The sequence below is a fragment of the Hyla sarda genome, chromosome 6 (genome assembly GCF_029499605.1).
Source record: "Hyla sarda isolate aHylSar1 chromosome 6, aHylSar1.hap1, whole genome shotgun sequence".
Lineage (NCBI taxonomy): Eukaryota > Metazoa > Chordata > Amphibia > Anura > Hylidae > Hyla > Hyla sarda.
The window spans coordinates 97,611,427-97,638,103 of NC_079194.1; the positions used below are offsets into that span (position 1 = coordinate 97,611,427).

The 26,677-nt window shown below is 41.1% G+C and overlaps 1 protein-coding gene across 2 annotated transcripts in view; it reads left to right on the forward strand.

Annotated features, from left to right (window-relative positions):
• The window catches only part of PTPRG (protein tyrosine phosphatase receptor type G), a 530,620-nt gene that overhangs the window by 456,470 nt on the left and 47,473 nt on the right, over positions 1-26,677 (forward strand). For both annotated transcript variants that reach the window (XM_056524508.1, XM_056524509.1), the window contains 2 exons: positions 15,197-15,288; positions 25,470-25,566. In XM_056524508.1, the coding sequence (XP_056380483.1) occupies positions 15,197-15,288; positions 25,470-25,566 (189 nt within the window). The remainder of the gene's footprint in view (positions 1-15,196; positions 15,289-25,469; positions 25,567-26,677) is intronic.

Below are 26,677 nucleotides of genomic sequence, written 5' to 3' on the forward strand. Positions count from 1 at the left end.
TGTAGAAGTAATGTAACAGAAAGCTTATTTATTTTTGGCCTATGACACACTATATTGGTATGGGCATCAGTCATAATAAAATAACTGCAGCCACATGCAGCTCATTCACGAACATCAATCGGAGACCCAATCGTCTAATCCTGGTGGTATCCACTTTTTATATTTACTCCTAAATTTACTGTTAATGTTACCAAAAAATTATGTTAATAAAACATAATCTACTTACTGGCTTCATGAACTACTATATCAAAAGAACAAAAAAGGCCGAGCTGCTGTACTAGTCACATGTACCAACGTGTCAGTGATGGACATGGCCTTCTAGTGTTTTTCCAGGCAGTGAATGCTGAATTGCTGGGAGTCTTGGGGGTTGGACCCTTACTGATAATACATTGATGGCTTATATGAAGTGTGACAACTTGGGGGCAAGTTAGCCCAAAGGACCGCCATCTCTAAGGTAACCTGCTTGGCACATGCAGAAATTCTCACTCAGTAGATTACCGTATATACTCGAGTATAAGCAGAGTTTTTCAGCACGATTTTTCGTGCTGAAAACGTCCCCCTTGGCTTATACTCGAGTGAACTCTCCGCCTGTCAATCCCTTTCAGTGGTCTTCAACCTGCGGACCTCCAGATGTTGCAAAACTACAACTCCCAGCATGCCTGGACAGCCATCGACTGTCCAGGCATGCTGGGAATTGTAGTTTCTAAACATCTGGAGGTCCGCAGGTTGAAGACCACTGCAGCCTTCGTCATCATCCAGACCCCCCCCCCCCCCCTTTAGTTTTCTACTCACTTCCCCTCGGTGGGAAGGAAGTGTAAGCTGGTCTGGGCCATCTATGCTGCAGGGACCGTCCGGTGAGGAGGGTTAGTCGTTCCGAGCTGTTCATTCTCACTGGGAGGCCCTCTTCTCTGCTCCGGGCCGGCCCCGGACTAGTGACGTTGCCTCGACGACCACGCACAGGGACGTCCCTGCGCATGAACGTCTCTGTGCGTCGTCCTCAAGGCAACGTCACTAGTCCGGGGCCGACCCGGAGCGGAGAAGAGGGCCCACTGGTGAAAATGGACAGCCCGGAACGACTAACCCTCCTCACCGGACGGTCCCTGCAGCATAGATGGCCCGGACCAGCTCACACTTCCTTCCCACCGAGGGGAGGTGAGTAGAAAACTAAAGGGGGGTCTGGATGATGACGAAGGCCCGCAGTGGTCTTCAACCTGCGGACCTCCAGATTTTGCAAAACTACAACTCCCAGCATGCCCGGACAGCCGATGGCTGTCTGGGCATGCTGGGAGTTGTAGTTTTGCAACATCTGGAGGTCCACAGGTTGAAGACCACTGTTTGACAGGCAGGGATGATGACGGGGTGATGACGGGGGTGAAAATTACAGGGGTCTGGATGGTGACAGGGGGGATGATGTATTTCCCACCCTAGGCTTATAGTCGAGTCAATAACTTTTCCTGGGTTTTTGGGGTGAAATTAGGGGCCTCGGCTTATATTCGGGTCAGCTTATACTAGAGTATATACGGTATTTCTAAAACTGATCTCTTTTCACAGTACAAAACAGTTCTACAACTCAATGCAAAAATAAATCCTAGACCATTTAGCCTTTAACTAAAAACTTACAGTGCTCCTCGCTATGACACCCTGGGACTGCTACCGGTACGCAAAACATTTGTGCACCTCAATGATGCTGGCTCCCACAGCCCTTGGCTCAGCCTGTACCTACACAGATTACAAGCCTTGTTTGAGAGGCTCACATCTTATTCAGTCTATCTGAACGCCCTATATGAAAGCTTGAGCAAGCAATTTCTTGAAGATCGGCACTCATTATAAGACCAAATTACAAGGTCACACCAACAATAACTAGATGGATTGTGCAGCTCTTTGCTTCATTTGTTTTGTAAGCTCCACATCCCCTAATACTCAAAATGATATGGGGGGAGATTAATCCAAACCTGTCCAGAGGAAAAGTTGACCAGTTACCCATAGCAACCAATCAGCTCGCTACTTTCAATTTTAAAAAGGCCTCTGATAAATGAAAGAAGCAATCTGATTGGTTCCATGGTCAACTTTCCTTCTGCACAGGTTTTGATAAATCTCCCTCATGCTATTTTTAAGCCAGAACTAAACCATTTGCTCGATTGTCGACTGATGGCTGGACCCATTAGACAAGTCAATATTGGCCTGTTTGGCCGATAATGGCTTTGTGAAATAGTGCCTTAAAGGAGTATTCCAGTAAAAAAAAAAATAAAGTTTTAATATCAACTGGCTCCAGAAAGTTAAACATATTTGTAATTTACTTCTATTAAAAAAAATCTTAATCCTTCCAGTACTTATCAGCTGCTGAAGTTGAGTTGTTCTTTTCTGTTTGATAACAGTTCTCTCTGCTGACATCTCTGTCTGTCACAGGAACTGTCCAGAGTGGGAGCAAATCCCAATAGCAAACCTCTCCTGCTCTGGACAGTTCCTGACAAAGACAGAGGTGTCAGCAGAGATCACTGTTGTCAGACAGAAAAGAACAACTCAACTTAAGCAGCTGATAAGTAATGGAAAGACTAAGATTTTTTAGAAGAAATAATTTACAAATACCCCTTTAAACACGAGTGAAGAAGGGGGTTTGCCCCCCTCTCTCCCTAAGCTCCAGCATCCAGGTAATTTTCCAAATTTTATACTCCAATTACCAATTTGTCAGGGAAATTCCTCTTTCTCTTCACACATTCCTCAACGTCCTGACATGTGATGGTTTAAGCTGCGTTCACACCTGATTTGTCTTTTCCATTGTTTTGCTACAAAATCAGAAGAATGAAAAAAAGGGTCTACTGATCCGTTCTATGGTGAACACTAGAGATGAGCGAACTTACAGTAAATTTGATAAGTCACAAACTTCTCGGCTCGGCAGTTGCTGACTTTAGCATGCATAAATTAGTTCAGCTTTCAGGTGCTCCGGTGGGCTGGAAAAGGTGGATAAAGTCCTAGGAGACTCTTTCCTAGGACTGCATCCACTTTTACCAGCCCACCGGAGCACCGGAAAGCTGAACTAATTTATGCAGGATAAGTCATCAACTGCCAAGCCGAGAAGTTTGTGATGAATCAAATTTACTGTAAGTTCGCTCCTCTCTAGTGAACACCAACGACACCCTATAGACCCCTTTGACCTTAATGGGGATCAGTCAGGTTTCCATCATGGTGTCTGACGTTTTACCAGACAAAATAGCCCAGCATGCAGGGCTATCTTGTTTAGTTTTTATGACAGATTCTGCATCAGGTGAGCACCCAAAATGCAGTTGTGATCCCAGACACACTGTCACAAATATGCTACTCCATCAGTTGCATTGCCATATAAGAATCAGCCATCCTTCCGTTTACCTGTGATTTATTAAAATTCTAATTATTATACATAATGAGGATCAGCCATTATTCTATATTCTCTATGGTTTAATAAAATAATTAGTATGTACAGTCATGGCTGTAAATGTTGGCACCCCTGAAATTTTTCTAGAAAATGAAGTATATCTCACAGAAAAGGATTGCAGTAACATGTTTTGCTATACACATGTTTATTCCCTTTGTGTGTATTGGAACTAAACCAAAAAAGGAGGAAAAACAGCAAATTGGACATAATGTCACACCAAACTACAAAAATGGTCTGAACAAAATTATTGGCACCCTTTCGAAATTGTGGAAAAATAAGATTGTTTCAAGCATGTGATGCTCCTTTAAACTCACCAGGGGCAAATAACAGGTGTGGGCAGTATAAAAATCACACCTGAAAGCAGTTCACTTAGTCTTTGCATTGAGTGTCTGTGTGAGCCACACTAAGCATGGACAACAGAAAGAGGAGAAGAGAACTGTCTGAGGACTTGAGAACCAAAATTGTGGAAAAATATCAACAATCTCAAGGTTACAAGTCCATTTCCAGAGATCTAGATTTGCCTTTGTCCACAGTGCGCAACATTATCAAGAAGTTTGCAACCCATGGCACTATAGCTAATCTCCTTGGGCGTGGACGGATGAGACAAATTGATGAAAGGTGTCAACGCAGGATAGTCTGGTGGATAAGCAGCCCCAAACAAGTTCCAAAGATATTCAAGCTGTCCTGCAGGCTCAGGGAGCAACAGTGTCAGTGCAAACTATCTGTCAACATTTAAATGAAATGAAACGCTGTGGCAGGTGACCCTGGAGGGACCCCACTGCTGACACAGAGACATAAAAAAGCAAGACTACATTTTGCCAAAATTAACTTGAGTAAGCCAAAATCCTTCTTGGAAATTGCCTTGTGGACAGATGAGACCAAGATAGAGCTTTTTGGTAAAGCACATCATTCTACTGTTTACCGAAAACTGAATGAGGCCATCAAAGAAAAGAACACAGTACCTACAGTGAAAATGGTGGAGGTTCAATGATGTTTTGGGATTGTTTTGCTGCCTCTGGCACTGGGTGCCTTAAATGTGTGCAAGGCATCATGAAATCTGAGGATTACCAACGGATTTCGGGTTGCACTGTACAGCCCAGTGTCAGAAAGCTGGGTTTGCGTCCGAGATCTTGGGTCTTCCAGCAGGACAATGACCCCAAACATACGTCAAAAAGCACCCAGAAATGGATGGTAACAAAGCGCTGGAGAGTTCTGAAGTGGCCAGCAATGAGTCCAGATCTAAATCCCATTGAACACCTGTGGAGAGATCTTAAAATTGCTGTTGGGAAAGGCGTCTTCCAATAAGAGAGACCTGGAGCAGTTTGCAAAGGAAGAGTGGTCCAACATTCCGGCTGAGAGGTGTAAGAAGCTTATTGATGGTTATAGGAAGCGACTGATTTCAATTATTTTTTCCAAAGGGTGTGCAACCAAATATTAAGTTAGGGGTGCCAATAATTTTATCCAGCACACTTTTGGAGTTTGGTGTAACATTATGTCCAATTAGCTTTTTTTCCCCTCCCTTAGTTCCAATACACACAAAGGGAATAAACATGTGTATAGCAAAACATGTGTAACTCTAATCCTTTTCTGTGAGAAATACTTCATTTTCTAGAAAAATTGCAGGGGTGCCAACATTTACAGCCATGACTGTATTACCTGTGGAATTAGCACAAGAATCCAATGAAATAGGTTGGTGTGATAACAATGAACCATAACTGATTAAATGAAACATTTGCAGTTTTACAGTCAGGGGGGCGCTGAGAGGCAGGGGCTAAAACAGGTGGTTATCTCGCCTGGTGGAGGACCGCCAGCTCGATTTTAAGATGCAAGTACAAGTTTTTTCACTGCATTATCTTCTAGCAGTATGTGCCTGCTTATCCAACGGCGCATGAGCGGAATGTGCTACTGCAGTCCCTCCCTTTGCAAGTGGACACTCAGAGCATGGGGGTGCATTGAGAGGCAGAGGCTGGGACAGGTGGTAGCTTGCCTCGCTGCGGACCGCCAGCTCGATGCTTTACAAAATGGGTCCTCAAAAAAGGATTTAAAATAAATTTAAATTAAATAATAATGAAATTAAAAAATCTCTTTAATCCCTTGAATTGTGATGCCGTATGGTCTCCCGACCCTGCTGCCACATCCAGATGCTCTGTGGCAGTGATTCTAATAGTGATGCCTGTAATCTGCATGTCGTACTGAATAACAGCATTATTTCACGAACACAGCACATTCCCTATGCGTGTTATGACAAAGCAAAGTGTTCTACACCCATATAGAGGCTCTCTGTAGCCCAGAAATAGCCGTTTTTAATAGTGATTCACCGCAAATAAATTAGGACCGAACCCAATTCCCACAGTTTTTTCACTGCAGCACTCCAAATCCCCAAAATAGATATATATATATATATATATATATATATATATATATATATATATATAGCACAGGAAAAGGTAGAGCAGCACGTCCCACAATGATATGATAGCGGTGGAAGCAGCGAATGGAGCCCCGGTCAAGGCAATTCAGACATCTAGGAAGGATGCCGCAGCACACGGAAGGTTCAAAAGTGTAAACAGTGGTTTATTCCATGATAATACAAGTTAGCAACGTTTCTGCTGCCAATGCTTGACAAAGGCTGCATTGGCAGCAGAAACGTTGCTAACTTGTATTATCATGGAATAAACCACTGTTTACACTTTTGAACCTTCCGTGTGCTGCGGCATCCTTCCTAGATAGATAGATATATATATATATATATATATATATATATATATATATATATATATATATAATTTTTATTTATTTTTTTTAATAAAATTATTTTTTTTATAAGGTAATAAATAAAATATAAAAAAAGCATTCTGAGCCTTTTGGGATTTTCATGTTTCTGTTTTGGCACTAATCTTAGCTTTATTCATTATGAAGAATCATTGCCTAATACCTTTTTTGTGTTGTATTTTACTCTCAATATTTCCTTGACTCTTTGAGGTCTTGAGGAGTGGGTGGTTTATTTTTAATCCACTTCTGTCTTTTAAGTAAACTGGAAATAATGGCTTGATGATAGGTTGCCCTTGCCGCCTTCATATAGTTGGGTATAGGGGGATCTCTAATTACATGCAGCTTTTGAATCCATGACAATGTTTTGACTCCCAGCCGTAATTAAAATTCTCGCCGCCGTCCGCGTTGACTAATCAATGTCGGCAGCTCGTATTGATTCGCATCTTGCCTTCTGCCTTTGTCTATATAATCATACCTTAGGAGCTCCTGCTTGTATGGGAAAGCAAAGGTTTAAAAGGGGGTAAAGAAAAAGAAAAATGACAGTCATTTCAGTCAGCGTCTGAGCCGCGGCTAGGACTTTTGATGTTCTTAAGTAGCCCCCTTACAATAGAAAGTGCTGTCTTTTAAGTGGGCGTTTTGTCTGAGACTTGAAGTTGAGAATCAGACGTCTATCTTTTGTAGAATTCGACTTAATAAAGTCTATCCTGCTACTTCATTAGTGGGAATTAATATTTAATGATGATTAAATATTGCTGCCGTGTAGCCGCAAAGGATCAGAGAACTGATTTCCATCCCATGACTTATTTAAAAAGGAATTTATTATTTGTTCAGGTTTCGCATGCAGCATCCTGGTGTCAGCAGGTGATGCTGTAAATTATTATACGTAATGATGATTCAGGTGACCGAAGAGGAGGAAGGGTTATTAAAGGAACACTAATGCAGAAAATATACACGAAAGAAATAGCCCAGTAATTCCACCTTTTCAGCTTTGATCCTGTTCTTTCTCATATTGAAATGAAAACACTGAGTGTTAAAAATAACCGGATCGCTAAGTTATAACCCGGTCTGACCATGGAGAGAGTGAGCTCTTTGTATAAAAAAACATTTATTGTAATCTTCTTGACATCATGGCAGACAGTACAAACAATATATCTTCATGTAAAGGTTGTCCTTAGCATAAGTAAATAATGTAGGAGGGTTATGTAGGCATGTCCATAAATCTTGTCTCACCAGCTTGGATTTCTTCCTAAGTACTTCATCCAGTGTGGTGGATCCATCTTGAAATGTCCTTTTAAGATGGCCGTCTCTGTTAGCTTCCTCTAGCTGTCATCCTCCTTGTGCTGGAGGGCTGTACAGGACTTCCTGGAGACCCTTGTCCGTTCCTCCATCTATCCTGGCTTTCTCTGGAGCAACTTATGCTCAAATGATGGGCGTGTCCATCATGATGGGAGGTGTGTCCGTTATAAATGTGGGTGTGTTTATCCTAATTTATCATGTGTCTACTATCCATAAACATACAAATATGGTTTATTAAAAGTATATATCTCCTCCTAGTGGATTGGCTGAATATATATTTAACTTGTGGCTGTATACATGATGTCATGGATATATTGTTATCTGATTGGAAACGACTAGCTCTACAAATATGGTACTTCTCTGAAGCCTCGACGTGACTATTCTCCTGCTACATATACTACTTATATACTGAAATAGTATATAGTGTGTCATGTTGTCAATCTATAGACATGATATCCTTTGACTACTGGTGAGCACATGGCATGTACCTTGGTTATTATGTGATATTGAAAAATTACGTACTTTTTATCAGTGAGCGATCTCGAAATAATTATTTTAATTTCCATGGGAGTCTAACAAGGCCCCGCCCTGCCAGTCCATGCAAAGACATTTACCTTTTATATGGGTTTTGTATCCCTCCAGCTTCAAGGGATCTGTCAACTATTGACATAGATGTCAGAATGTTGAAGCACCCAACAATTTCTAAAGAATCGGTCCCAAAATAGACATTTATCCCAATCTAATAAGTGCTTAACTGTTGGGGCTCTCCTCTGGGACCCTCACAATCCCTACAATGATTTTTGTCTTGTAATTTGGTGATTGATAGGTAGGTATTCCTAGAATTAACACTTAAGTAAAGTTCACCAGCCCTTTTGAACCTCTATCCTTTACGGCTCCACTACGAAACCAGTACTTTGTAGGGACTGCAACATGGTTTATTTAATGTGAATACAGCATATTGTTAATAACGGAGCTTGGTCAGAAAAATTCCAGCTCTGTTCACAGTGTAGTAAGGGGTCTGAACAGTTGATCGGCACCCTGCTGATCAGTGATTGATGGCCTATCCTGTGGATAGGCCAATAATCATATAGTTCCGGAAGACCCTTTAAGACACCCACACAGCACTTAGAAATGCATCTAAATCAACCAAAAATATCGAACTTTCAATAAAAGTAAACTTGAACACTATACTTTTTGCATCCAGATCATGGGACATCCCCACCAAAGTGTATTGCACTGTAGATGTCATCATGTAGCATGCCCTTATATATGGTACTGTGTATAAGGTAAGATTGTAGATGTCATCAGGTAGCATGCCCCTTATGTGCCTCTTATATATGGTACTGTGTATAAGGTATGATTGTAGATGTCATCAGGTAGCATGCCCCTTATGTGCCTCTTATATATGGTACTGTGTATAAGGTATGATTGTAGATGTCATCAGGTAGCATGCCCCTTATATATGGTACTGTGTGTGTATAAGGTAAGATTGTAGATGTCATCAGGTAGCATGCCCCTTATATATGGTACTGTGTATAAGGTATGATTGTAGATGTCCTCATGTAGCATGCCCCTTTTGTGCCTCTTATATATGGTACTGTGTATAAGGTATGATTGTAGATGTCATCAGGTAGCATGCCCCTTATGTGCCTCTTATATATGGTACTGTGTATAAGGTAAGATTGTAGCTGCTCCTCAATGGCCACATACGTTCTCTAGTGTCTGTATAGATCTGTAAAGCTCGGTCATCCTGTATGACTGTTTCTTACTCTTCAGTATACTGTATCGTGAGTACGATTAATGTGTTTTGCTCTTTCTGTTGTTCTATGACTCTGTTTGTGACCATGCAAGAGAATTTAGGCCTTGTACCGAATCTGTATTAAATCTCAAGTGATGTACCATCACATTGGATTAATGTATTGCAGCGGACATGTTATGCTGCATAGTTTCTGTACATGACGTTTCTTACTGACATTGGAAAGATTGGTCGGTAGGATTTGTTCTAACAGATGTGATGTTCAGTCATTCCTCTTCACTATTGCACCCACTCCAGTATTTCCTTCCGTAGTTGAATGGAACAGATTGTAACGCTGATTGAAAGCCGGACTCTAGAAACCATTAGAAAAGCAGAAAATAAAACCCTATCCAATTTTCTCTGGTTCCAATATGTTTCCCATCACTGAGTAAAAGGACTTTTTACATGACCTTCACCTTGTGCTTCTATTTCTAGATCGCACAATATTCTCAAACCATTTTTAGTTTGCTGTTCTGTTGCCAATTTACACAGTCGCCTACTTCAAAAAGTATTTAGGTTCACAAAACTAACTTTATTAGAAGTTTAAAGCCAGTTTGTGGAGGGTGGACTCTACCTCCAGGTGTCTAGAACACAGAGGCATGACTGGGCCCGAATGCAAATTCTGCACCCTATATAGCCCCCGCCTTTCTTAAATGCATTTACACATTTACAAAGCGCTAAATGTAGACATTACACAAACAAACAAAAAAAATATATATTGTTCCTTACTTTAAAGGGGTACTGCAGCCAAAATTAACTTATCCCTCTATCCAGAGGATAGGAGATAAGAGGCTGAATGTGGGGAATCTGAGCGCACGGACCTCCGCGATCTCTGTAGCAGGACTCGGCTTTCATTGAGAAGCATGTGCAGTAGACCGCATGTGCTCCATTGACTTCTATGTAGCTTTGAAGAGACCAGAGTCCAGCACTCAGGCATCATTGGAGCTTCCATGGAAATGAATGGAGTGCATGCCATCTAGCGGTGGACAACACGCATTCCTCGGTGTACAAGTCGGGGTCCCATTCCCGAGAACCCCCCACGATCAGCTACTTATCCTCTGTCCTGTGGATAGGGGATAAGCTCATTTTGGCTGCAGTACCCCTTAAGGAATAATCTATATGACTCCAAGTGGGTATTATGCACAGGTGTCCAGGTGGGGGAGCATTCTTAAAGGTACACTTTAATCTTCATTCCTTTGATCCCATTTTATCACAAAACTGAGAAGTACATAAAGAATAATTGTATATGTATCCTAGAAGATCAGTCATGACCCCCATTATACTCACTATACTTTGTGTCGCTGTAAAGTTGGCCAAATACATTGATCATTGGTTTGGCCAGCAGCTATCCTTCCCTATAAACCCCATAAAACATGTATGTTTGGACCGGCTGATCATGTACCGTATGGGCTCTGACTGCAGCGCTAAATGTAGACATTACACAAACAAACAAAAAAAATATATATTGTTCCTTACTTTAAAGGGGTACTGCAGCCAAAATTAACTTATCCCTCTATCCAGAGGATAGGAGATAAGAGGCTGAATGTGGGGAATCTGAGCGCACGGACCTCCGCGATCTCTGTAGCAGGACTCGGCTTTCATTGAGAAGCATGTGCAGTAGACCGCACGTGCTCCATTGACTTCTATGTAGCTCTGAAGAGACCAGAGTCCAGCACTCAGGCATCATTGGAGCTTCCATGGAAATGAATGGAGTGCATGCCATCTAGCGGTGGACAACAAAAGGATCGGAAAGTGGGAATCAGCTGTTGGATTAGAGTCAGAACGGCTCAATACACATTGTTGGTTGACTGGTCCCACAGACACATATCATATGTGTATGGCCAGCTGATATCGGTAATAGGAGAAAAAAAAAGTGGTGCCCTGCCCATTTTTCTAAGCCCCACCTCCAGTCATTTGGCAGTTAATGAATACAAAAAAAAATATTGATCTCCTTTCAATAAATATGTTCTGTATTTACATAATCTGGCTCCTTCTCAGACACTGGAACTGAATTGCTGGGGGCCTAGATCAATACCTGTCGGGTGTTAATGGGATTTTGTAGATTAAGTCTCGTTCACATGACAGAGCCTGTCTGGCAGCACTACATGGAGCGCCTAAATCTCAGTAGTTCTGAACTATAGGCATTTTTGTGTGCCATGCTTTCATATGCCAATGTATCACAGTATGGCCTCATAGACTTCTATGGTTGTGTGTTATATGGGCCCATAGACCTTGGAAGCTATAAAAATACTCGCATGCATAAGCTGTGCTCTGGTGTACAGATAATAAAACCATTCTAGACCTTATTAACAGGAGAAACATAGTTACATGAACATTGAATGGATATACCTCAAATACATTGCTTCCATTGGAAAAGAACAACAGCTGCATTATTGACTTGTAAAAAGGCTGAATAGAACAAAGGGATATTAGTTTAGTTTCTCATAATGAAACCCTCGCTGAAATCCAAGTCTGACAACATGTGTCTCTTATTGGAATTTAGAATGTGGTGTTAACCTCAGAAAATTGGAATAATTGCCTAAAACACTATTAAGGGGTTTTACTAAACCACCACTGAGGGGCGTCCAATTCATTCGCTGCCGGCATTACCAGACGTAAAATCTGTGTTCTCCTGACAGTGTATGAAATTGAGTGACTGCAGGCAACTAATACACAGCCTGAAGAAGTCCATACAGGGAGTGATTTATTAACCCATCCATCCATTAGCCTTTTTTCTAAGGTAGCAAAACAGTTGTCCTTGACAAATAATGCGTTATCCAGGCTGCTTCCACATTCTTTTGAACCTCCTCAGGGGTAAATCCAATATTGAAACCTGGGGGCTGTGGAAAAATAGCAGAACATTCCATGGCGAGTCTTTCTCTATTTGGGCAGGCCCTTCACCAAATTTCACACTCATCAGAAGGATATAAAAGTAGAACCTAGAAAAATGTATTCCACAGTTAGGAAACAGGTATATGTTCACTTTTTCAGTTAGGGGCAAGTGTACACTACCAGTACAAGCATCATTAGTACCGCCATATATTAGTCAGATACCAAGTCTACACAGGTGGGCTGTAGAGGATACACCTCTGATCTGAAGCAGTCACAGGCAGGATACATCACAGAATATCTGTCCGCTCTCACATGTCTGTTTTAGTAAATACTTGTATTCCCCATGAACTAATTTACATATATACATTTCCAAGAGTAGTAATGAACACAAACAACACAATGGTCCTAGCGCCAACTGAATCAGGGCAGATATTCCGTAGTGTGAACGTAGCCTTACTCTAACAAACATCAGGAGTGGTAGTCAAGTAAAAACCACTAATAGTATTTTAGGCAATTATTATATTTTTCTGAGGTTAATGTCACATTCTAAATTCCAGTAGCATCGACTGATTCAGGGCAGATATTCCGTAGTGTGAACATAGCCTTAATATAACAGACATCAGACGGAGTGTCCCCTTGGTACACATTGGGGGAGATTTATTAAAACCTGTGCAAAGGAAAAGTTGCCGAGTTGCCCATAGAAACCAATCAGATCGCTTCTTTAATTTTTTTAGAGGCCTTTTCAAAAATTAAAGACGAAATCTGGTTGCTATTGGCAACTGGTCAAGTTCTTCTCTGCATAGGTTGTGATTTAAAGGGGTATTCCAGGAAAAAAAACATTTTATATATCAACTGGTTCCAGAAAGTTAAACAGATTTGTAAATTACTTCTATTAAAAAATCTTAATCCTTTCAGTACTTATGAGCTTCTGAAGTTTAGGTTGTTCTTTTCTAAGTAATCTCTGATGACACGTGTCTCGGGAACCACCCAGTTTAGAAGAGGTTTGCTATGGGAATTTGCTTCTAAACTGGGCGTTTCCCGAGACAAGTTTCCTTAGAGAGCACTTAGACAGAAAAGAACAACCTTAACTTCAGAAGCTCATAAGTACTGAAAGGATTAAGATTTTTTAATAGAAGTAATTTACAAATCTGTTTAACTTTCTGGAACTAGTTGATATATAAAAAAAATTTTTTTTCCTGGAATACCCTTTTAATCTGCCCAATTTGCTTTCCTTTTCTTCGCTCTCGGTATCCGTCCCAGACTGCTTTGGCGGTTTATTCTGTTTGCTCCTGAGACAGCTTTAATACCTCACTTCTGCAGCCATCATAAAGAAATTGGCTACAGGCACAGAAAGGGTTAAAAAACAAAAACTATGGTCACCACCACTCCAGTGTCATCCACTAGAAGTCCATTAATAACATCCCTATTGATTATGTATTGATTATGTGAGGTTACAGCCAATCACTGGCCTCAGTTGTCTTTTTTTGCATGTACAGCAGGGGGTCTCAAACTCGCGGCCCGGGGAATTTAACTTTGTGGCCCGCAGCACAGTGGTGTAGCAAGGGGGGCCCCGTACTCTAGCGTGGTGGTGAGAAAGCTGTAAGCTCCTGCTCCTCCATTCACTAACTTTCCTCACACGATGTGAGTACACAGCATGTGAGCTGCGGGGACACGATCCATGGCGGCCTGTCGTGATGACGTCTAATAATCGCGCCGGCGCATGGAGATCCTGTTCCTGCGGCTCGCATACTTGTAAGTAAGATGAATATGCTCGGGGCCCAGGGGCCACTATATCGTACAGGGGGGGGGTGCAGAAAAAAGGGAATATTTAATGGGTGGGGCAAAGCACAGGGGGCATTATATGTGAAGAGCACATGACAGGTGGGGCCCCCTGTGCTGTGCCCCTCACATATAATGCCCCCTGTGCTGTGCCCCTCACATATAATGCCCCCTGTGCTGTGCCCCTCACATATAATGCCCCCTGTGCTGTGCCCCTCACATATAATGCCCCCTGTGCTGTGCCCCTCACATATAATGCCCCCTGTGCTGTGCCCCTCACATATAATGCCCCCTGTGCTGTGCCCCTCACATATAATGCCCCCTGTGCAGTGCCCCTCACATATAATGCTGCCTGTGCTGCGCCCCTCACATATAAAGCCCCCTGTGCTGCGCCCCTCACATATAATGCCCCCTGTGCTGTGACCCTCACATATAATGCCGCCTGTGCTGCGCCCCTCACATATAAAGCCCCCTGTGCTGCGCCCCTCACATATAAAGCCCCCTGTGCTGTGCCCCTCACATATAATGCCCCCTGTGCTGTGACCCTCACATATAATGCTGCCTGTGCTGTGACCCTCACATATAATGCCCCCTGTGCTGTGCCCCTCACATATAATGGCCCCTGAGGGGACAGGACAGGGGGCATTATATGTGAGGGGCACATGACCGGAACATTATATGTGAGGGGCACTGCACAGGGGGCTTTATATGTGAGGGGCGCATGATGGGGGCATTATATGTGAGGGGAGCATGATGGGGGCATTATATGTGAGGGGGGCATTATATTTGAGGGGAGCATGATGGGGGCATTATATTTGAGGGGAGCATGATGGGGGCATTATGTGGGGGGAGCATGATGGGGGCATTAAATGTGAGGGGAGCATGATGGGGGCATTAAATGTGAGGGGAGCATGATGGGGGCATTAAATGTGAGGGGAGCATGATGGGGGCATTATATGTGAGGGGAGCATGATGGGGGCATTATATGTGAGGGGCGCATGATGGGGGCATTATATGTGAGGGGCGCATGATGGGGGAATTATATGTGAGGGGCGCATGATGGGGCTTTATATGTGAGGGGCGCATGCGGCCAAGCCTCTACCTCCAGTGGCCCATAGATAATTTGAGTTTGAGACCCCTGATGTACAGAATGTTACCACAAGGGGCAGTCTATATACAGTTGTAAACTGACCAGTATAGAAATTGCAATTTTTGTACAAAAATTTGATGCTGTAAAAGATAGTTTATTTTTTTTCTCTTGATCCGTCATCCTAAGTACAGTCTCATGAGCTGCTCTTGTCCCTCTCCCACAGATGACATGGAGGCCATTCCAGTCAAGCAGTTTGTTAAACACATCAGCGAACTCTATTCCAACAACCAGCATGGATTCTCCGAGGAATTTGAGGTAACTGCCTGTGTTCAATACAAATAAAGTTTAAAGCCTAAAAAAAATAAATAAATAAATAAACAAAAAAAAAACACAAAAATAAAGTTTAATATTAAAGAGCAAATATTATGTTTCTGTAATTATACGTGTCGCTTTTTATGGCGCTATTTTCCTTATGGCAGGCGTGATTAAAAGAGCAGCAATAAATTCCCTTTATGTCTTCAGTCATTTCAGCTGCAGTTAAGTGAGATATATTGTCGCGCTGGAGCGGCCTGAGCTGAATGCAGATGTGACCCACACATGGGCAGTCTGGGGCCCGGCGTCACAAGAGAGTCTTCAGCCTAACAATTGAAGAATGGTGCTGCCTGATAAATGCTCCTTTCATACATATTCTCTGACCAGTGCCAAATGCCTGGCCAGAATGAACCGCCAAAAATAAAAATACCGTAACAATAGAGCTAGAAAATATAATATTTTACTATTTATTTTTATTATATCTTTTTTATATCTTATATTTCTTATATCTTTTTATTTTATTTTGTGTTGTTTTCTTATTTTTTATAAACTTAATAAATCAAAGTTATTGGAAGAAACTGTGTTTATTGTATTAAAAACCCATTTAACTCTCCCAATAAAAACAAGGACAGATGGTTGGACATGTATATATGGTGGATGGGTAAAATAGGTATGGATCTAGATTAGTGCTTTCCAAGCTCTGTGTCTCCAGCTGTTGCAAAACTGCAACTCTTAGCGTGCTGGGATGGATGGATAGACAGACAGACAGCTAGATATATATGGATCTAGATAGATAGACAGACAGATATGGATCTAGATCAGTGTTTTCCAACCAGGGTGCCTCCAGCTGTAGCAAAACTACAACTCCCAGTATGCCTGGACAGCCTTCGGCTGTCCAGGCATGCTGGGAGTTGTAGTTTTGCAACAGCTGGAGGCACCCTGGTTGGGAAACACTGATCTAGATAGACAGACTGATAGATATGAAGATGCCTGGATAGATATAGAGATGGATAGATAGGAATCTAGATAGAAATGGAGATAAATAGGAATCTACATAGATATATATTAATCAAGATGGTCGATCCAGGGCTTGACGCTCAAACCGTCACTTTGCAGGTGACTATTAGAGATGAGCGAACTTACAGTAAATTCGATTCGTCACAAACTTCTCGGCTCGGCAGTTGATGACTTTTCATGCATAAATTAGTTCAGCTTTTAGGTGCTCCCGTGGGCTGGAAAAGGTGGATACAGTCCTAGGAGACTCTTTCCTAGGATTGTATCCACCTTTTCCAGCCCACGGGAGCACCTGAAAGCTGAACTAATTTATGCAGGATAAGTCATCAACTGCCGAGCCGAGAAGTTCGTGACGAATCGAATTTACTGTAAGTTCGCTCATCTCTAGTGACGATCTGTAAATAATGGAGTGCACTTATGCCTATATAAACAAACAGACAAATACCATACATATACACCCCCACATACATATTTAGTGCACACATACCTATATACATACACTAGACGCATACCTATAAAAACACATGCATATATACACACACGCACTTGTATACACAGTGCACATGTAACTGTATACACACACATAGTGCACACATATGTATAAACATACACACTAGATACATAACCATATACACTCATATACGGTACACACATATTTATAAACATACACACTAGACACATAACCATATACAGTGCCCACATTTTTATAAAAAAAATACACACTAGACACATAACCATATACAGAACACTCATATAAAGTATACACATATTTATAAACATACACACTAGACACATAACCATATACACTCATATATGGTGCACACATATGTATAAACATACTCTAGACACATAACCATATACACTCATATACAGTGCACATGTACTTATAAACATACACACTAGACACATAACCATATACACTCATATACAGTGCACACATACTTATAAACATACACACTAGACACATAACCATATACAGTGCCCAAATGTTTATTAAAAAAATACACACTAGACACATAACCATATACAGAACACTCATATAAAGTATACACATATTTATAAACATACTCTAGACACATGACCATATACACTCATATACGGTGCACACATATGTATAAACATACACACTAGACACATACCCATATACACTCATATACGGTGCACACATATGTATAAGCATACTCTAGACACATAACCACATACACTCATATAAAGTACACACATATTTATAAACATACTCTAGACACATAACCATATACACTCATATAAAGTACACACATATTTATAAACATACTCTAGACACACAACCATATACAGTACATTCATATAAAGTACACACATTTATAAACATACTCTAGACACATACCCATATACACTCATATATGGTGCACACAAATTTATAAAAATACACACTAGACACATAACCATATACACTCATATACAGTGCACACATATTTATAACCATACACACTAGACACATAACCATATACACTCATATACAGTACACACATATTTATAACCATACACACTAGACACATAACCATATACACTCATATACGGTACACACATATTTATAACCATACACACTAGACACATAACCATATACACTCATATACAGTGCACACATATTTATAAACATACTCTAGACAAATACCCATATACACTCATATAAAGTACACACATATTTATAACCATACACACTAGACACATAACCATATACACTCATATAAAGTACACACATATTTATAACCATACACACTAGACACATAACCATATACACTCATATACAGTGCACACATACTTATAAACATACACACTAGACACATAACCATATGCACTCATATACAGTGCACACCTTATTTATAAACATACTCTAGACACATACCCATATACACTCATATAAAGTACACACATATTTATAACCATACACACTAGACACATAACCATATACAGTACATTCATATAAAGTACACACATTTATAAACATACTCTAGACACATAACCATATACACTCATATACAGTGCACACATATGTATAAACATACACACTAGACACATAACCATATACACTCATATAAAGTACACACATTTATAAACATACTCTAGACACATAACCATATACACTCATATACAGTGCACATGTACTTATAAACATACTCTAGACACATACCCAAATACACTCATATAAAGTACACACATATTTATAACCATACACACTAGACACATAACCATATACAGAACACTCATATAAAGTACACACATTTATAAACATACTCTAGACACATAACCATATACACTCATATATGGTGCACACTTATTTATAAAAAAAAAAAACACACTAGACACACAATCCTATACACTCATATACAGTGCACACATATACACACACCCCTCTTAAACTCATACATACACACAGTAGACACCTACTAATACTAGTGACATCCCCTTGTTTTAGGTTATTGGGTTTGTACCTCATTTCTGCAGCCTCCAGTGCCTAATACAGCTTTATAGATTGCCCAGGAAAAGGTACATGTTATCATTTCCTCTCCTGGGTGCCACTAGATGTCTTGGAAGGGGGGATCACCTGATCATAGGTGTCTTATAGATTACTGTAACTGCTTCTTATGACAGTGCCACATTAAGTGGATCCAAGCTCAGAACATGCTTCTCATCATTGAAAGCAAGCAGGGATCTTGAAAATAAAGCCTAGAAACACAAGGGGGAAGACTTAAGACCTGTGCAGAGGAAAGGTTGCTCAGTTGCCCAAAGCAACCAATCGGATCGCTTGTTTCATTTTTGAAAAGTCCTATGAAAAATGAGAGAAGCGATCTGATTGGTAGCTATGGGCAACTCGGCAACTTTTCCTCTGGACAGGTTTTGATAAATCCCCCCCAAGGTGTATTAAAAAGCTGTGGAACTTTCTATTACTTGATGAGTAAAATAAACCCAGAAATAAATGTAATGAAGATTTATCATATTACTGCTCAGCAATTGCTTTATGTAAATAGGCTCTTATATTGTATGGGTCTCTGATCTCCTTTCTGCTGCTTTAATGAATCCCACCCCCCTATTTACCCATTATCCAGCAAGTCTCTGACTGTGCAGTTTTCTCTAGTACTGAGCAATGTACACAAAGCGGCCCCCACCCCCCACAATGTGCGTCCTGCTAATGGAGCTTGGCTTGTGTTTGGCCGATGCTGCTAATTTGGCTGAGTGAGCAGCAGTAACAGCGATGATAGGATTCAGTGCGAGCGCACGTTGTCCAGAGAGTGGGATGTGCTGAGGCGGATCGTCTGCCTCGCTGTCCCCTCCATTACTTCTGTGCCCAGGTCCCCTGCGCTGTCTCTCACAGCTGCTTGTGACACCATTTCATTATTTAGAATAATCAGTGCCAAATCTCGCAACTTGAGACATCCGTTAATAGGACCACGTTTTACACAGGGTTAAGTAATCTGTATGTGAGTCTTAAGTGTATAGTTACATAGTTAGTACGGTTGAAAAAAGACATACGTCCATCAAGTTAAACCAGGGAATTGAAGGGTAGGGGTGTGGCGCAATATTGGGGAAGGGATGGGATTTTATATTTCTTCATAAGCATTAAAGTTATTTTGTTCCAGAAATGTATCTAACCCTGTTTTAAAGCTGTTAATTTTCCCTGCTGTGACCAGTTCCTGAGGTAGACTGTTCCATAAATTCACAGTTCTGACGGTAAAGAAGGCGTGTTGTCCCTTGAGACTAAACCTTTTCTTCTCCAGACGGAGGGAGTGCCCCCTCGTCCTTTGGGGGGGGGGGGGGGATAACCTGGAACAGTTTTTCTCCATATTTTTTGTATGGGCCACCCCTTAAGGACCCGGGCTTTTTCCGTTTTTTCATTTTAAATTTTTCCTCCTTAACTTTAAAAAATCATAACTCTTAAAAATTTTCACCTAAAATTATATATAATGGCTTAATTTTTGCGTCACTAATTCTACTTTGTAATGACATTAGTCATTTTACCCAAAAATCTACGGTGAAACGGGAAAAAAAATCAATGTGCGACAAAATTGATGAAAAAACACTATTTTGTAAGTTTTGGGGGCTTCTATTTTTACACAGTACATTTTTTGTCAAAAATTACACCTTATCTTTATTCTTTAGGTCCATACGGTTAAAATGATACCCTACTTGTATAGGTTTGAATTTGTATCACTTCCGAAAAAAATCATGAATACATGCAGGAAAATTTATACGTTTAAAATGGTCATCTTTTGACCCCTATAACTTTTTTATTTTTCTGTGTTCAGGGCGCTTTGAGGACTCATTTTTTGCGCCGTCATCTGAAGTTTTTAGTGGTACCATTTTTGTTCTGATCAGACTTTTTGATCACTTTTTATTTACTTTTTTGTGGTATAAAAAGTGATCAAAAATGCGCTATTTTGGACTTTGGAATTTTTTTGCGCGTACGCCATTGAACGAGCGGTTTAAAAAGCGGTATATTTTTATAATTCAGACATTTCCGCACGCGGCGATACCACATATGTTTATTTTTATTATTATTTACATAATGTTTTTTTTATTTTTGGAAATGCCGGGTGATTTAAACTTTTATTAGGGGAAGGGATAATTGAAAGGGTTAATGATTTTTTTACACTTTTCTTATGCAACATTATAGCTCCCATAAGGGGCTATAACATTGCATGTACTGATCTTTTACACTGATTGATCCATCTCCATAGGAATGGATCAATCAGTGTTTTCGGCGATTGAATGCTCAAGCCTGGATCTCAGGCTTGAAGCATTCATTCGGCGATCGGACAGCACAGGAGAAGGTAAGAAGACCTCCTCCTGTGCTACAGCTGTTCGGGATGTCGCGATTATACCGCGGCGATCCCGAACAGCTCCCTGAGCTAGCCGGGCACTTTTACTTTCGTTTTTAGCCGCGCGGCTCAGCTTTGAGCGCGCGGCTAAAGGGTTAATAGCGCGCGGCACAGCGATCAGTGCCGCGCGCTATTAGAGGCGGGTCCCGGCTTCACTATGACGCCGGGCCCGCCGCGATATGATGCGGGGTCACCGTGTGACCCCGCGTTATATCGCAGGACCGGGACCCATGACGTATGCATACGTCATGGGTCCTTAAGAGGTTAATATACTTATATACATTTATCATATCGTATGTATGAGACAGAAGCTGGCAGGGAACTAGAGGATACCACGGCGTGAATATATACTGTATATTGAAGGTTTTATTCAGATTCGCATGGTAAGGACCTGTAATAATGCACCCATAGTTGCCCATCACTTGGAGTTGTGTGTGCAGTACTGGAGACCGTATCTACATGCTCTAGAGAGAGTCCAGAGAAGATACTATACTAGTACATGGATTACAGGATAAAACTTACCCGGAAAGGTTAAAGGACCTTAACATGTATAGCTTGGAAGAAAGAAGAGACAGAGGGGATATGATAGAGACTTTTAAATACATAAAGGGAATCAACACAGTAATGGAGGAGAGCATATTTAAAAGAAGAAACTACCACAAGAGGACATAGTTCAAAATTAAATGGGCCAAAGTTTCTGCAGTAATATCAGGAAGTATTACTTTACTGAGAGAGTAGTGGATGCATGGAATAGTCTTCCTGCAGAAGTGGTTGCTGCAAATACAGTGAAGGAGATTAAACATGCATGGGATAAGCATAAGGCTATCCTTCATATAAGATAGGGCGAGGGACTATTCATAGTATTCAGATTATTGGGCAGACTAGATGGGGCAAATGGTTCTTATCTGCCGACACATTCTATGTTTCATACAGTTACCGCCATTAGCCAACCATAGAGAATTCACAAGAGAACAAACTATGGCATGCCACATTATGTGCTGTATTGTCATTTAGCATTGGTTTTTCCAGGTCTGTTATGCTAGACATGTGGGGACTCAAACAGGTTTCATATGTAAGGCAATGCCGTTTGGTTGGTGTAAGTCCTGCCACAATTTGATCTTGTATGCCATACAGGTTTATATATTGCCCTTTAATTAACTTTATAAACAGTACCGTATTAAAAAAAATGAGTACAGTACGCAGAGGAGTGCTATCAGACAGGAGAGAGCACAGAGGAGTGCTATCAGACGGGAGAGAGCACAGAGGAGTGCTATCAGACAGGAGAGAGCACAGAGGAGTCCTACCAGACAGGAGAGAGCACAGAGGGGTCCTATCAGACAGGAGAGAGTACAGAGGGGTCCTATCAGACAGGAGAGCGCACCGAGGATTATTATCAGAAAGGAGAGAGCACAGAGGAGTACTATTAGACAGGAGAGAGCACAGAAGAGAGCTAGCACACCCTCACTTGATGGACTTTGTTCATGCCAGTGCTTCAGCTTGATTTTATAAGCTATGATTTCTATAAAAAGGAAAAAATAATTCTTATGAAGTATATTAGAAAGGTTAACGTTTTGCCAAGATGTACAACATATAAAAAGTTTTTGGATCGGACAGTGCACATTTAAATATTTTGGGGGAGGAGGTTTACGAAGTTCAGCGGTTTTTTTTTCTCTACACTGGCATTATGTAAAACTCTCCCTCTTTTCACTGCACCTCTCAGTAAATTTAGCGGCTCTGAGGATGCCATGCACAGGCACAAAAATCAATGTCCACACTGAGCAGAATTCTGCATCAATTTACACCTGCATGCATGTGGCGTGTTATGAGGCCACTCCCCTTTTCATGTGTAACCACAACCACTTGGCATGAGTAGCACACACTGAAAAGTTGCATTTTTTTTTTTTGCGCAAACCCTTGTTTTGCAAAAAAAATCTGCGACTTTTCACAGTCTGCTTATTAGTCATATAGTTATTATCATATACTGTTTGCTTGTTTTGTATATTTACACATGAATTGATAATTTTATAAGTCTGAATCCTCAAATGTAAATATTTCCCTGGCTGAGCTGCTTCATCACTACAGTTTGAATATGTAGTTTCCGATTTAATATGTACCTATGTAATTGTATTTATTTAGTGCACACACGTATTGTGTGCAGTACATGATCCCTTTGTTGTGTGTAGATGGATAACGCCACATCTGCTGTTTGAATAATATATCTGACACGCTCCCCCCCCCCCCCCCGGCTGGTGCAGCAGCTGTGCGCTCATAATTATTTCCTTTATCAGTCATTTTCCATATTCCACTTTAGAAGTTGAAAGCATTAAATTGGACCTCAATAACCTCCAGACTTAAGACATAATTATGGTTTCTTCGCAAGATTTGCTCTTCTTGATGTTACATTTGTTGATTTCAAGCAATAGATGCGTCGGGTTAGAGGCTTTTGTATGAGGGGGTTAAAATAGATGTGCATTTCAGGTCAGATCTTAACAAAAAATAACTGCACACGTGATATGCCGCCATGGTTTACTATTTGAATGTTGACTGTATAGTAATGATATATCATTAAATTGTACCTGTCACTATAAGAACCTTTTGACATGTTGTAAAGCGGGGCTTTCCAAATGGGTGCGTTAGTGTGTTGGCGGCAGTCCCCAGATGTGTCGTGGGACCATTCGGTCCTGCAGCAGCTGCCGTCGGTTACATTAAATGGGTGTTCCGCCAAAAAACATCTTATCACCTATCCTTTGGATAGGGGATAAGATGTCTGATCGCTGGGGTCCTGCCACTGGGGACCCCCGCAATCTCCGGGCCAGCTTGGAGCTTCCGCGTTCATGACATCACACCACGCCCTCTCTATTCATCTCTATGGGAGGGGGCGTGACATCTAGTATGGTAGCTGTCACGCCTCCTCCCATAGACATGAAAAGAGGGTTCATGGCAGCTGTAGTCGCCAGTCATCTGGCACAGAGCGAAGTGTGCTCCATGCACAGATGACTGGGGTGCCTTGGCTGAGATTGCGGGGGTCCCCTAATCCTTTGGATAGGGGATAAGATGTTTTTCTGCACAGTACCCCTTTAAGTGGGACACGGCCCTGCTAATCTTAAAAGGGCACTTGGCACCGAGGCCACTTTAAATCATTGAGCTATAGTGCCAGGACTGACGACGCCCCTGATGTCGCGCCGAGGTGCCGCCAAGCCTCCGCCAGCTTTCAAAAATGGGAACATTTTTTAAAAAAATAGAAAGATAAAAAGTACTGTACCAGTGTGACCATTTAATGGCGGTGAGGTATGTTGTGATTATTAAGCGGGCACAAGGGCCGTCATAAATCTATCACAAGCTTAAACAATAAATTAGCTGTGATTTAATGGCGTTGGCTAAATTGACACTATTTTCGATAAATGTCAGCTGTTATTTATTTAAAGCATTAAAACACAATTTATAATCTCATGCAACTGGTATCTTGACAAGTTTGTGTGGGCAATGTTATATATTTTATTTTTTTAACCCCTTAAAGCCCATGCATATGGTGTTGCCATAAGATGAGGGAAGGGTGTAGTAGACCCAATCACTGAAGAAAACAATCCTGTTTGGTTACATTTGTTGTAGTACTCAGCACCAAGGGGGGAACCACCACCCCTTATCTGTGCCGAGGAAGGACTTTGTCCTTTTGACTTGCAGAGATAGTCTTCTTAGATGTTAAAGGGGTACTCCGGTGAAAAAACTTTTTTAAATCATCTGTCTCAGGAACTGTCCAGAGCAGTATAGGTTTGCTATTGGGATTTGCTCCTGCTCTTGACAGTTCCTGACACGGACAGAAGTGTTAGCAGAGAGCAATGTGGTCAGACAAAAAAGAAATTTAAAAAGAAAAGAAATTCCTATGTAGTATACCGCAGCTCATAAGTACTGGAAGGGTTAAGATTTTTAGATAGTAGTAATTTACAAATCTGTTTAACATTCTGGCACCAGTTGGTTTTATAATTTAAAAAAATGTCACCGAAGTACCCCTTTAATAGCATAACCTAACATGATTGCTGTAGGGTTTTGTCTTCAATTTTGGTGTTGACCTAGGCACAATGGCTCTAGGGTTATATTATGTTGGATGGGAAGTTAATTATATAGACACTGGTCAACTTTTCCTCATCACAGGTTTTGATAAATCTCCCTAACAGTGGTTGTTTAACTTTATGCAGGAACTGTATATACTTAAAAAAAAAAAAAAATGTATTCAGATCTACAGTATGTGCCGTCAGTAAAGAATGTCTCAAAAAGGGACTGTATTTTAATTTCACCATGTTTTATTTTTTTCTGCAGGAAGTTCAGCGCTGCACATCTGACATGAATATCACAGCGGAACATTCCAACCATCTAGATAACAAACACAAGAACAGATATATCAACATAGTTGCATGTAAGTGTTTTAAGTGTTATTGTCCATGTTCTGGGCACCGTATCATAATGTTCATCTTCTGTGCATTTGCAGATTTGCAGTGTTTGAAGCTGGATTTACCCTTAGCCAATCAAAAACATAGGTATTTGGTAGCCCTGGGGTTCCCAGGAAATACCTTATTACTTTGTGATGCCAGGGCACTGTTACATTTCGAGGTTGGAGACAGCTTCTCCTGGGCCAGACACCATGAGTAAAGGAACACACCGACGTCAGGTTACGGATAACTGTCTTTACTAAGCAGGGTGCAGATGTTAATACACACAGACAGTATGGTGCAGAGTGGAGAGGATGCAGCGTAACCCCTTGGGAGACCTGTTGACTTGCTTGGACTTGTGGTGCTTTTACCCAATAGATTGATACTGACTTGAGAAAGGATTTGAAGATTGTTCCAGGTGGCTAGGGTTCCGTCAAGGTCCTGTAGCTTTCTCCACCAGGGCACGAACTTCCATTGTGCGTGTGATCCTTGCACAATGACTGGATAGGATTTATTTGTTCTGGGCCTTTCCTCAGAGCTTCTCCACACACGTCACACCCTTACCACACTGGTGCTCAGACTATTCGAGGGTAACTCCTCCCCCACTACACTATATGGCCAAGAATTTCGGGCTTCCCATTGTGCAGACAGGGTCACATGGGCCTGCGCTGTTCCACTCTTAAAGGTACAAAATATATTTAAATATACAAATGACAAGATACTTATGAACAATACTAAATTAACTTAAAATTTCCTCACAAAAAAAATTTACTTTTGGTGTTTGCCGTACGTTTTATGGTAAAATGAGAGGTGTCATTACAAAGTACAATTGGTCCCGCAAAAATCAAGCCCTAATATGGATTTTAGAAGGCGAGAAGGAAAAAACAAAAGTGCAAAAAAAAAATTGGTAAAAATGGGCTTGGTCCATAAGGGGTTAATGTTTGAAGAACATGCAATATATGGCTTTTTTTGTATTTTTGTACCATTACATTTATTGGTAAGACATCTCTACATTTGCATCCAGTTTAATTCTACAACTGTTATTGTTACGGAAGTAAAATGAGGTGCAGGGATTTTTTATTTTTTTTGCTGTTTTAC